General features: G+C 36.1%; 1 protein-coding gene across 1 annotated transcript; it reads right to left on the reverse strand.

Annotated features, from left to right (window-relative positions):
* Positions 1-1,657: 1,657 nt before the first annotated feature.
* Positions 1,658-12,055, reverse strand: ppil4 (peptidylprolyl isomerase (cyclophilin)-like 4). Its single transcript, XM_007254909.3, has 13 exons — positions 11,943-12,055; positions 10,214-10,281; positions 9,847-9,911; positions 9,559-9,676; positions 8,292-8,434; positions 7,291-7,387; positions 6,831-6,947; positions 6,606-6,730; positions 5,056-5,122; positions 4,474-4,585; positions 4,276-4,372; positions 2,902-3,028; positions 1,658-2,080 (listed from the first exon to the last, which is right to left on the reverse strand). The coding sequence occupies exons 1-13, from the start codon at positions 12,010-12,012 to the stop codon at positions 1,841-1,843; spliced, it is 1,446 nt and encodes a 481-aa protein (XP_007254971.3). The 5' UTR covers positions 12,013-12,055; the 3' UTR covers positions 1,658-1,840.
* Between the last annotated feature and the right edge of the window lie 2,210 nt (positions 12,056-14,265).

The following is a 14,265-nucleotide window of genomic DNA, read 5'->3' on the forward strand; positions in this document are numbered from 1 at the left end:
CAGAAATTTGTCCTGTTAGACATGTCATATTTATGAAATGAAGTCCTTGTTTGAAGATACCGTTAAAATGTTTTACAGTATTACCATCATACTGCCCAGCCTTAATTGGGGAAAAAATGTACATTTAAAAAGTTTCGCAAGCACCCTATTGGGCTTCCTCTAACCTGGTAACAAGATTAAATATAGTTGGGCATGGGGGCGTGCAGTCCTTTACTCCATCCTGCAGCAGTTTCGCCCAAAGGTGCTGCAGTTGGACCTGTAGATCCTGTAGACTTGTAAGTTGCAAAAGGTGGTATCTCGGCTGGTACCATAAATGCTTCATTGGTAATAAATCTGGCTACCAAGGACGTATGACTGGATGACAGATGGCATAGATGGTGATTAATTTGTCTAAACAGCCACCTAGCTTATCTTAGTCCAATAATGCACCCGCTCTTACAGTCTGTTTTTCAACTGGGTAAAGCAGCTTTAAGTGTGCAGTAGAGGAATGTCTAACAGTCAATAATTTCTCACCAAGAGGTATACTACCCAAACAGTTTTATAGAGCATTGGGAGAGGCATGTTTACACCCTATATTCTTTATTCACCTTCGTCACCATCATTTAGCTAGATGAGGCGGTGGTTGACCGTAGCAGCATTGGACCACTGGATACTAGCAATCCTGCCTTACTGCTGCGTTCCCAAAAGCTCAGAGGTCAAACCTTCCATAATTTACCTCAAAGATCCCGTACTTCACTGTGAATGGATTCACTAAATCAGCAGAGATCACCATTTCAATTTAAGATGTATGTTACTTTGCTAGATAGCTAAGGCTAGCCATGTTAATATTACCCAGCCAGCCTATTTATCCAGATGAACGTTATCAGAGAGACAGCAAGCTAGCTAAACCCAGTTCTCCGACTATGACTTGATTAACCCTGAACGGGTTATTTTCTCAGTTTAACGTCAAAACGAGGCGCTCTAATTGGCCTGATTAGCAAGGTAGCTAGTTAATATCCTACCGTGGGGAGCCTGGTCTTACAATAATTTACACTTGCATGCTTAGCTGGACTGTATTTGGCATTTAATGGTTGTGTTAACATTAATTCTATGTCTGATTTGATATTACAGGTTAACGTGGACACAAAAGTAAGTTCAGAACACACAAAAAAAAACAAGAGTGACACTGGTTGGCATACAAAAGCTTAAGCCTTCGTGCTGTGCTTACGTTTTTTGCCTGGACAGATAGTTCAGTTAAGCCTGTAAGGAGGGCCGTAGTTAGATGAACTACACTGTATTTTTCTACAGTTACTAAGTTAGTTAGTAACTAGCTAACAAGCTAGCTCAACACAAATTTTCAATACAGCAAACAAAGGCAATTACCTAGGTACCCTCCACGTTCTGCACATAACCCTCAATCCAGTTACTGTAGCCTTTTAGTAAAACAGCCCAGGGAATCTTGCACTTATTTTCTGCCCATTTTTCAACTGCTTTCACCGTTAATTAAGAGAGGCACGTGAATGAGGTGCATTGTGGCATAACCCAGTGTTGAATCAGACCACACCTGTAATCAAACTACAGCACGTTTTGCAGCAATCTGGCATGTGTTCTTTCTTTGTCAATAAGCGCATCTAATTGACAAAAGAAAAAAGAAAAAACAAACAGAAAAACGTTTAACTTCAATGTACATAAATTTAAGATTTTATTCCTTATCATGTGGTACCATTTGTACTATTCCATTTTTCTTTGAAATGTTCACACAATGTACAAAAATAAGGTGATGTTTAAGCACAGCTTCACTTTATATGAGAATCAGTGTAAAGTCTCTGGGTCACGTCAGTGTTAAGTCACCAACTCAAACTCAGCGATGTCTGCTGCGTTCTTTGTCCTTCGACTTCTTTGGGCTGCGACTGCGATCTCGTTTGTGACTCTTTTCCTTGTGCTTACCATGTTTGTGGTGACTGTCCCTGTCCCTTTCCCTCTCTCTGTCTCTGTCTCGCTCTCTGTCCCTGTCTCTATGCCTCTCTTTCTCTTGTTCTCTTTCTCTGGAGCGTGATCTTTGCCTGCTTTCTTTCCGGTCTCTTCGCCCTTCATCTTCATCCTGAAACAGAGATACAGAGAAACAGGTCATCATCATGCAGTCATCCATCCACATCAGTAACTCACAGTACTTAAAGGCGCCTTAGAGGACGTACTTTAAAACCAAAACCCACATAAGTGAAACAGGACTGTAAAACAGGCCAGTTACCAAAGCAGCACTGTTACATAATATTAGGGGTGAGAATCTTGATGCAGCTTTTCTCTCTATACTGAATTTAATTTTCCTAATTGTATCACTACTTGGTACTTTTAAAGTAATGATGAATCCCACTATTTTATAGGCTCTTTGACACAATTTCTATTAACTAAATAAAGTGTAGCTGCATATTCATGCCATCAGACAAAACAGGTAGTACATTTCTTCTCTCCTAGATATCTCACCGTTAGCTTTGAGTGAATTATAAAACAAAAATTAGCAACCACAGCAACTCTGCCACAAAGTGTCAGAGCATGTAATGTTACAGATTAGGGTTGCTGAGTGCTATGGAGCATAGATGATAAAAGTCGCCAATGCTCTGATGACTCAGTAATTGCATAAAACACCACAAAAAAAGGAAAAATTGGGCATTCTAAGCCCAGCACGACAGTAAATAATTGGAACTAGCTGTAACTGACAGCTGTAGCGCTATGTATGAAGATGCATAATACAGACTCGAAAAATAATACTTTCAAATATTGCCTGAAAAGGCAGGAAAACTAAGCCTACTTGTGGCAAAATTAAAAATGTTTTATTTGTTACAAAAAATGCAGACATTAGGTATGCAGTAAAAAAAAAACATTGAACTTTAGGTCTCCAACTGTTCTAGCCTCTCTAAGCCATACCTTTGATTTCTTTCCTTTCCGGTAGTCATCATCATCTGACTGTTTCCTCTTCTCTCGCTGCTTTCTATCATCTCTCCTTTCCACTTGCTCCTCGTCTTCCTCATCTAGAAGAAGCTCATAACGGGAGCTTTAATTAAATTGTTATGGAAAACAAAACAGTTGGGTGTGGACCAGCAACAATTCAAAAAGATTCAATGACTGCATATTTAGGACAATTTATGGTATTAATAGATTTTGTTTTTTAAATAAATGAATAAACTTAGCATCATTTCAGATCATTTCCATAATTTTGAGAGAAAATTACCTACAATTTAGGACTCACAATCACACAGCCCTAAGGTGCTTTACAGGGGTCACCTTAAGTAGGGCCCTATGACCTCCGCAATGCAGAAAATAAAGAGGGAATCGCATGACTGAGGAATAAGCGCAGAATTTAGATAATAACACTGAATAAACATGGTAATATACAGAATTAGAAAACTGACCTGCACTCTAGCCTGGTGCTCTAATATTTATAACCAAAGACCATAGTAATATACAGACATGTGCCATCCATCTGTTATCAAACATTAGTGATTAATTCAGTTAGGAAAACAGTTAGTATTGCCAGTTAACTAATATTATCGGTAATTTGTCATTTTATTTTCATAATAAAAGTCCCATGGCAGATCATATTAAAGCAAACTAAAATAATATAGAACATCAAAAAAATTCTTATTTGAACTTTAAGTAAATTTTTGTTTAAAATAGGGTAAAATATCAACATTCTGTTAATATTGTAGTTAATGTTGTAGATATAAAAATATTGGCCTAGGTAAAAGATACACAGTATGTACAGCATTTGTTACTGACTGATGTTCATTAGGAGAAGATTTTAAGTCTATGCCAGTTATTCATTCATTCATTCATTAATTCATTCACTCCTCAGCTAAAATTCTATTTGATTGTACAAATTAAAATACTATGATATGAATGCATTAAAATTCAACTAATTCAGATCAATTAAATCACAGCATTATTAAAAACATAAAAATCCAAAATGTGAAGAAAAAAAAAAAACTAAAACCCAAAAGCAGAAAATATAGTATTTCAAAGGGCCCTACTTAAACCGACCAAGTGCTGCTAAAACAACAACACTGAACAGCTGAATACGCTTGAAGGAGAACAATAACTGTCACGTTCATGCAGCTACCAAATGGCCACACCGAGTGATTAGAACAGAGCCCACCCAGGGAGAGTGAGGCCGGTTACGCAACCACAGATAGCTGTGGTGTCACTGTTGATCGAACATCAAAAAACTAAGCCATTCCGGAGGCGTGGCAAAAACCAAAATAGAACAGATGTCATTTAAAACCAATCTAGCTGGAAGGATACTCTTGTTTGGGTTTGACTTTGTCTTTTAGAGCCAGTTTGGATCTGTTGTCCAGGTCTTTTTCATAGGCTTTGAAGTCATCTTTAGTGTACTTTCCTCCTACATAAAGAAATACACACAGAATTACATACATCTTTAGCTGACACTGAATAAATTAGTATAAAAATGTATTCTCTAAGCCAATACACAATCCCACACACCTTTTCCTTTCCATTTGATTTTGGAAACAGACTGGCTGAAGTCCACATGGATGCGTCGGTCATCAATCAGCACATTGTCCATCTTAAAGTATGCTTTCTCACAGTCCTCCACCTGGAAAAGAAATGATGAAACATTACTATTACTAAACCTACAGGCTGGTATTCTTAAAATGTATCAATAAAGGAATATATACACATAAAATACACCTGGTAAGTAACAAATTAGCCTTTTTTAGACTTCACTGTACAAATTAGTACAAAAAAAGGAGGTTATTCAACATTTATTCTAGGCTATTTTAAGGTAAAAAACATAGTCAAACATACACTGTCTGATGAATCGACCAATACCAGCAAAGTATGCAAGATCTTTCCTTGGTAATAACTGCAATGGATCATCAAAAACTAACTGCATACTGACCTCTGGTGGTCTTGAGTGCAATCTACATTTGCAGTGTTTTTTTTTTTTGTTTGTTTTTTTGCCAGTTCACATTTTTACTCAAGAAATCTGTATATGTACCTTCAAGCAGTACAGATGATATGGAAATGGTTTATGTGCAGTACAATAACAGATGTGGCACAAACCTTCTCAAATTCAATAAAAGCGTAGCACAGAGACTCGCCCGTCTTCCAGTCTCTGATGATCTCACAACTGCAAAAACAAACAATTTCATTAGTCAGAAAGCCACCGCCTCCATCTGCCTTTTGTCTTTCACCTGACTCTAGATCTCTCAGATTTAATCTGACTACTGTTGTTTAGACTAAGGTGCGGGGCACTGGTAGGCCGGTCACAAAAGCAATTTTTTTCTTAATGGACATTTTACTGTCCCAGAAGGTATTACAATAAACATGTATTGTAATTTTAAGAACACTCATAGAACGCTAATATAATGTAATAAACTAGTTAGACACTTTTAAGGAACATTAAGCTTTAGATTAAAATGTTAAATTGGTTTATTTCTTAATTTAATTAAATAAAAATAAAAAATAAAACACAGTATATGAACAAAGTCAACATACAAACTGGTTTAAATTAAAAGACTATACTCAGATTACAAAACTGTTTAGAACTTAGTCATTAATCAATTAAAAAAAAAAGAAAAAAAGGAGGCAAACTTTGCTTTCTATTTTCTCACCAAGAGCCTACGCATTTCCTAATTTCCCTGTAATATCAGAAATTGACTGTAAAATGCTACAATTAGTCCAAAAATGAGTCTTTAATGAATAAAAGTGAATGGCGCTAAACAGCTTAAAACTTTTCTAACTGCTAAATTAACTTAAATAACTGCTTGTCCAAGACATTTCTTTAATTGCTTTAAAGTAGAATAAAATATACTTAAAAAACACAAAGAAAACTTACATATATTTTCTTTGTTCCACAGTAAAAAGGTGTAAGGAAGCAAAGACACTAGCATTGGATGTATAGAGGTACAGACAGAACAAGTTTGAAAGGTTTATAAACAGGAGCATAGCATAAACTATGATTTTGATCAAAATTATTCATATGGACCTATTTATTTTGGACTTACAAGAGAGAGCACTAACAACGGAATATTTTTTTAAGTGGGTATTTTCCTCACTGTTTTCGGTCACACACACTGGAATGATCATACTTCAGATCATGTCAGATGTTCATAATTTTTAGTATAATAGCATTTACTCTGCTGTTCCCATCCTACAGTAGCCTTGGCTGAATTTGGTTTAGATGCATTGCATTAGTCACTGCATGCAGGTGCCGTCTGCATGCAGACCAGAATACTGTATTAACTAACATCTATGTTTGAATACTAAAGGAACACAACAGACAAAAATGATCAAGGTCATGACAATACAATTTTTGATAATTTGATAACATAATTAACATGACAAGCCTAGGTACAGGTATGTGCCTTACATACGTAAACCAGCAACAATACACTTTAATTAGGTGTGTAACAAGGAAAAGGTTTTATTGTATAATTACCTTTTACAGAATGGTTTGTACATATTCATTTTTATTTATTACTTTCAAAAGCTCTCTACTAGTACTTTGTACATATTAGCACCTCATTTTATTCAAAAAGGTTCTACTGATAAAATTTCAGGTTGATTAATCAGACCTAGAGCAAGTGAAAATATTAGAAGAACCACTGTACCACTCTATTGTGCCAAAGCGAGAGAAGATGATCTCCAGGTCCTCATCAGTGGTGACTGGGTTCAGCTTACAAACAAACAGCACATTTTCTGGAGGTCTGACATCTGCATCAGGCAGGTCACCTACCTAAACCACACACACAAACACAAACTTTCTGGTGATGAACAGATCAAATGTCTAAAACTGTAAGACATATATGCATCATTTTATTCATACACGTACTTACCATTTCCAGCAGAATAGCTTGTGTCTTTGCTTCCTTATCTTTTATTAACTCATCAAGCTCCTCTTGATCTTTTCCTTCTCCGTCAACTATCGCTTCATCTGCTCCAATACGCCCACTCTGAAACACACATACACACACACACTAAAATGAACAACCTAAAAGCTTGTTTTATCAGTAAGCCAGATAACATAAACCCAATTTTTAAGACTGCTTAACAGAAAATCTGTTTGGGTCTTTGCCTATTGGATAGACTTGACCATGAGCCAAAGTGGTCTGGACCACTAAGTGATCCTGTAGAAAGCAGGATTTCTGAAGTAACCAGATAGATTAAGCTCAACTATGAAGACCGTCCAATAGGATTGTTCCTCAGATGATCAACCACTGAACAGACTTGATCTAGATCTTAAGTTATGTGGCTAATTAAAGAAAGAAGTCTTGGACCTTAAATTGAGACACTCACATCGAGCTGTTCTTTAGTGGGCTCAGGAGATCGGTCTGGGACAGGCAGACCTGGGGGGTCATCAAACGGATCATCCAGAATGACTGTGTGATTTATTCTGGAATCAAATCACAGAACATACAAATATTAAACATCTTCAGTCATGAAAAAAGGAGTACGGTAAATGAAACTATATTGAAGTGCTCCCATATGGAAAGAAGAGCTGATACATTTGGTGTAGGAATAAAAAAGTTAATATTAAGGCTGAATAGTGTATATGAAATGCTAAATGTTAGTGTTGCAGTACACAAGTTCGGTCTTTAGAACAAAACAAGCAGTTTCTGTCTCGTCTCAGGCTTGACCTCACTTGGAATCGGACTCGTCTAATTCTTGGCATGAGGGGGAATTACTTTTTAATTTATATTTTTTTACTAATATAAACATATACACAAATTTAATAAACATATTTAAGCAATATATTAATATTATATTAAGGTTGCAATAAAGTCATGATAATAATAAATAATTTTTATTAGCATATATTATCCATGAATACAAATCATCTATAATTAATGAAAAAAAAAAATTACGAGTTATTATTACTGTACTATTATTGTCTTTTTTTTTTTTTGCAAGATAAAATATATCTTAATCTGGTCTCTACATTGTACTGGTCTCTGTCTTAACACAGACTTGAATACTAAAAGTCTTGGTCTTGTCAACAATACCTGCTCATTTCTTTCATCTATTAACTTAGTTTGAATGTGGGCGCTCTTAAACTTGCTGCCCATAAAGCACTGCTCCCTTTCCAGCTAGTAAAATCGGACACAGAACAATTACTCTCCTTTATATTGCAGAATTATTTCCTTGTTAATAAATCTTTTTACGAATTTATCACATATGACAAACATGAATGAGAGATTTCTAAAAATTGGGTGTACTTTAAGAATGGTTTGTAGACGTATGTGGTAAAGACTATTATTATTATTAAGATTATTATATTATTATTTGTTGTGATTTACCTGATGTCCTGAAAAGGTATGAAATCCTTGTCCACAAAAGCTTCATTAATTTTGGCCAAAACATCCATGCCCTCTGATACCTCCCCAAACACAGTGTGAACACCATCCAAGTAGTCTAGATTCTCCCCGGTTGTGATTAGAAACTGCAAGAGACAAAATAAAATATGTATCAGAACAATAAATATTATTTCCAACAGAAAGAACAAAGAAAAACACAAAATTGAGAGATAATATGACCAATTATGATAAATATATATGCACAACTAAAAATAGTTAAAACAACATGCATTTATGCAATGGTAATTCAACTCATAAAAACCTGTAGGCAAACATAAAGGAGTACACCCCACGGTAAATATGAACATAATATTTGGACATATTTACTGTGAGGTGTACTCACGTGTGTTGCCAGCTATTAAGACTGTTATACACACTGTACACTGATTAGGGGTGAGACAAAATAACCATATTGTGATTACATCAATGCGATCATATCAATGCACTGCCCAAATTTGATTTACTAAAGTTACTGCTTCATTACTCCACATGGTGGCGCTAATCATACAAATAGGGTGAATCTGACACCAATAAATCCATAATTCCTGGTATTTACTTATTTAGGAGTATCCTTCTTACTAACACAGACACGGAAGTATTGTAGAAAAATATCTTGTGATATATCGAGTACTGCTGAATCAAACTATCATAAGATCATGTGATATAGGGACCTGTGAATTTAAATCCAAGTTTCATTTCTAGTGTTGTCCCATACAAAAATATATAATAAAATATTAGCAAAAATGTAAAGGCTGTACTCACTTTTGTAGGATACTCAAACTTTAATGGCATTTATTGGGTACATGAATAACTGAATTTTACTAATCATTTCACAATTTCATGTACAGCAGCTTCTAAATATTTTACAGTAAATAAAAAATGGCTTTACCATAGGTAACATTTTGCAGTGGTTTCTAGGGATTACAGTGAACATTCTCAGATGACAAATCTAATCACACAATAGTACTGTGTACACTGAGGAAAAATATTATTTATTTGGTTTGATTTGGGTGATAAGGTCAATTATATGACTGTATTATTGCTTTATATTATAGGACAACTATACAAGCTGTATAAGCATAAACTGGACTTCTGATTTAATTCAACTCCCAAATTGTAATACTTGCAAACACAACCTGAATAAAATCTGCTCCATGCACTTAATCAAGCATATCTGCATAATGTGACTAATTGTCTGAAAGCAGTAAACCTGAGAGCCATGTTGGTCGCTGCCGTTGTTCACCATCGAAACTGTTCCCTTCTTCCTGTGCTTAATTCGGGGCACTTTTTCTGCATCAAAGAAGCGTGCCTGATCCCCATACAGCTTACTGTGGACACAGAAACGCAAACACACACAATCAGAGACTGTACAAAAATAACAGCCTAAGTTTTAACCTCTTAGTGTATGTTGAAACATCTAAAAATATAAAGATATTAATAAGATAATAAGCATTAGCATCCAATTTCTAAAGCTAAAATAAAAAAAATCTGTACTGACCAGAACACTGACTCTCCTCCTCGTCCAGTGCCTGTAGGGTCACCAGTCTGAATGATAAAGTCTCTCTGAAAAGGAAAGAATTGGAAGGTACAGTGTCACTGAGTGTCTCTAAAACATCTGTAACCACATACTTCACAATAAAACAGGAGTTTTGCTGCAGTCTGGCTTAAACAGCAGGAAAACAGTACGAACAGAACTTTTAGAAAGTTTTAGGTGAACCAAATAAGTAACAAAATTGTATTATAATTTTACATATCTATATTACAAAACATTTAGACCCTTGTGAAATCCACAGTATTTACTAATCTTCTGGTTAAACAATCATATTTGAGTGTAAAATAGAATTCTGAGAACATTTTTCTCTTACCTGGACATTATGAATGAGACAGTAGTTGTAGAACTTGATTTTACAGAGCTTTAAGAAGTTTAAGGAAGCTGCAAAGGAGAACAGTGACAGATTATGTAAGTAAATTACAATTTCTAGCTAACTTTCATTGGTTTTACATGTAAATGCTACACATTCTTACTGAAGTAAGCAATTAATGAAAAACAGGTTTAAGCTGAATCTTACTTTATGGAAAACAATAACATTTTAGCTGCTCAGGGCATGTGTTTATTAGCTGACAGAGAAAGTGTTTTTGCTTTTTAATAATCCTCTTTTTGAGAAGATGCTTTAAAACAGTGGTTCTCAAACTGTTGTATGTGAACACAAAGCATCCCAAGGTGGTACACAAGGTGGCCTCATACAATCTGCTCCATGCACTAAAATACTAAAAGACAAAAATATTTCTCAACTCCCACCAGTAATTGTGTTTGTGTTTAGTGCTTTACCAGTAAGACCCTGTATGTAAGCCCACACTTCAGTTTTTCACTCTCATACTTACAGTACTATCATTATTAACATCAGTTTCATAGGTCCTACACTACATGTCTACAATAATATGCTAAACCTACCAGATACCAAGTCATTTAAAATAGTTTATGCATTACTATTAACGGAGTTCAATGAGATGACATGCTATAGCTCACTACACTGCACTCCTGTTATTTTCCTGTCTCAAGCTGTCATATTGCACTGACCAGAAACAATAACCCAACATCCTCCCATGCTAGCTTAAATATGGCAAAAATAGAACGGTTCTAGGGCTGCAAAGATTACATAATCAACAGAATCTATTGTTATAAGATTATAAAGTACTAATAATTTGTCCAAAGTTCTGTGGACAGAATACACTGGGGGACTGGCAAGTGCTGCTTACTTAGAAATAAAGTATTTGATTAAGCTATTCAGACAGACAGTCATTCAGTCAGTCTGTCAGCCAGAGAGACAGTCAGAGAGACAGACAGTCAGAGAGACAGTCAGACAGAGTGAGAGAAAGTGAGAGAGAAAGACAGTCAGTTAGAGAGAGATAGACAGAGAGAGAGAGTCAGTCAGACAGACAGACAGACAGAGAGGAAGACAGGCATGGAGAGTGTCAGAGATAGAGAGAGAGAGAGAGAGAGAGTCAGTCAGTCAGTCAGAGAGAGAAAGAGAGAGAGAAAGAGTCAGACAGACAGACAGACAGACAGACAGACAGAGAGAGTGTCAGAGAGAGAGAGCAAGAGAGAAAGACAGTCATTCAGTCAGAGAGAGTCAGACGTAATTAGCGATATTTCTAAAGGGATATCGTTGTAAACATAACCTAACCATAACTAACATACCTCTGAACAGTTAACCTAACTAACTAGCTAATATATATAAACAAATAAACACATGCAAAAATATGACACGTAACGTTAGGTTAGCTAAATGTTCTCACATAAGTGAGCAATTTTAAAACACAAGCTTCAGGTTGTATTTTTGTGTTGTGTCCTTATTTATTTAGAGATATAATTAGAAAAAAAAACTCTGTTTAGAGACAGATAACTGGGTTAACTGGGTTAGGTAGGTTAACACGATCTCAGTAAACCCGTGTTTCCAGTGAGCGCTAACGGTCGCTAGTTTTTATTCAACATTAGACTTCCAGCTGTATCGAGTGAGCGCTTCCCTAACCCTAAACACGCTTCAGAGAGTTCAGTAAAATACCCGACAGCACTACACATCTACTAAATCCCACCTTTAGGTCTTTCCTCTGTGTATAAATCCACCACAATGTCTCCTAATGTTGTTTCCAGCAGCACCGCCATTCTGCTTCAAACATGTAGAGCGAGGACTGCGCATGCGCCAAATACTATCCTCTCTTAACAAAAGATTGTGGCGCCCTCCAGCGGGCTCCAGTGAGTGGTGTCCCGCGGGCCAATCCATAGAAGCTGTTCTGGGTTTGACCGGCCACCGGGGGGCGCTCCCGAGTGACTTCAAAAATCAATTCATACGGGTTCAAATAGAGCATTTAAGCAAAATAAAGTTTTTTTTTATAAATGTTTAATAGTTTGAATGCTGAAAAATACTGAAATACTCATTTTGTCAACAGAGAACAATATCTAATGTTTTAGCACCACATACATGTTTTAAGCTTTTAAACATGCTCTAGCTGGGACACCAGTATCCCAGTCAGCTCTGTGAAAAAAGTTAAATATGTAGGCAAATTTTCCTTGCTTTTTATTAAAACACAACATTCTGAATATGTAGTTGGATATGTAGTTAATTAAAATGTTTAAATTAAAGTTTTTAGCCGTTTAGCTTCATTCATAAATTACATATAGTAGCTCCAAAACGGTGTAGTATGAAAGTGGTCAGGCTCTGCCACAGCTGGTTTATGGCGAGCCTGCCCACTTCCTACCTCTTGCCTTCTATCAGAAACTACTGAAAACCACTAGAGGGAGCCCGCGAGTGAGTCCAAAATAAATGAGGGTGAATGGATACAACCTTTAAAGACTCTAATTAAAAATAGTACATATCCAGAATATTCCTTTAGTCTTCAAAATATATTTTGCCACAAGAGTAATGAACACCTACTTACATATTATTATTATTTTTCTTAAGTGAACGGGTTTAATCAGTAAAGCTGCAATAGGATTTCGGCTCTTGCTCGTAAGATAGATAGATAGATAGATAGATAGATAGATAGATAGATAGATAGATAGATAGATAGATAGATAGATAGATAGATAGATAGATAGATAGATAGATAGATAGATAGATAGATAGATAGATAGATAGATAGATAGATAGATAGATAGATAGATAGATAGATACTTTATTTATCCCTTATAAATATTCATACATACAAACATATCACCTTCGACATTTTTACACTAATAACAGTCTTTTCAATGTCATATGTTACTTTACAACATGTGTAATACTCCACTAAGTGCAGTTCAGCCACTAACCTAGTCTTAGAGTCTCTGTAAATCGCAAAATCGGATATCGGATATCCTATTTAAAAGTTTAGGTCAAGAAAAATTAAAATCCAACCCGGATTTTTACTTTCTGGACCTGGACTTTAAAACAGAACTGTTCTAAAAATACACCCACCTCTTCCTTAGCTCTGAATTACTGGGTAAAGCATATAACACTGATGTGTTATTTTTTCACAAATAACACAGGAACAAACTATTATGCTGTGGGCGGCAGCAAGGCAAGGTGAGTAAAGTCATAAATACTATTTCACGGGTTGACATAGACAGTAGTGATTCGTTTTTTTTTTTCTGAATATTTTCTTTTACTAGATACTGCAGACAATGGAGGTTGAGGAACAGTTTCATGTGCAGCATGCATATACAACTCAGAGACACCTGTTGTATTTTGCAAAGAACAAGAAAAATTGGATTTTAGCCGAAGGAGACCTTTCAACATATGTTTTATCAACCATTTATAAACTTAGATGCTCCATATGAAGCCTTTTATTTTGGACCAGAGACTGTAAAAAAGATGGACGCTGTGTTGCCGTTCCCATTCATGTAATGAAAATGAAGCCAAAATCTTCCGCCATGTTGGTGATCCTGAAACCCGAGTCTGCGCAGTAGAAACCAGAGGAGGGAGAAAGACTGTGGAGAGACAGCCTACACATTTAAATAAACCCGCCCCTGAGGACTGCCTCCACAGAGCTCACACAGTCTATGGTCCCACCCATACAGTCATTGGTTCCACCCCGGCAAGGTGTAACCCAGCCCTTTTACAATAACCACACCTTTTTGAATAGAGCTGAATAATGTTTTAAAAACGAATTCTGTGGTGATATAAAAAATGACAATATAAGCAGAGGTTACACTAGCTGTTGCATTTAAATAATGGAGGTAGAATTACAGTATATTAGAAAAAACGTGATTACAAGTTGTCTGTTTTGCCATTGAAACCTATGGGAATGAGTTGGGTTTTGCAGCTTTCTGAAACCGAACAGCAGGGGGCGCCCGACCTGTGGTGGCTTCACTTTTGAGAGACGATGCTCAGTCCAGCTGTTTTGAACTCGTTTGGGAACGCCCTCTAGTGTCTGAGAA

Source organism: Astyanax mexicanus, chromosome 1 (genome assembly GCF_023375975.1).
Source record: "Astyanax mexicanus isolate ESR-SI-001 chromosome 1, AstMex3_surface, whole genome shotgun sequence".
NCBI lineage: Eukaryota > Metazoa > Chordata > Actinopteri > Characiformes > Acestrorhamphidae > Astyanax > Astyanax mexicanus.

What these genes read in the sequence shown, in the direction of transcription:
- ppil4 (XM_007254909.3), bottom strand. Translation starts at nt 12,012, where the DNA reads ATGGCGGTGCTGCTGGAAACAACATTAGGAGACATTGTGGTGGATTTA. An exon ending in CACAGAGGAAAGACCTAAAG is followed by an intron (nt 10,282 to 11,942) that starts GTGGGATTTAGT and finishes TCTCCTTTGCAG; the next exon opens with CTTCCTTAAACTTCTTAAAG. An exon ending in CGCTTTGGCACAATAGAGTG is followed by an intron (nt 5,123 to 6,605) that starts GTACAGTGGTTC and finishes TTGTTTTTGCAG; the next exon opens with TTGTGAGATCATCAGAGACT.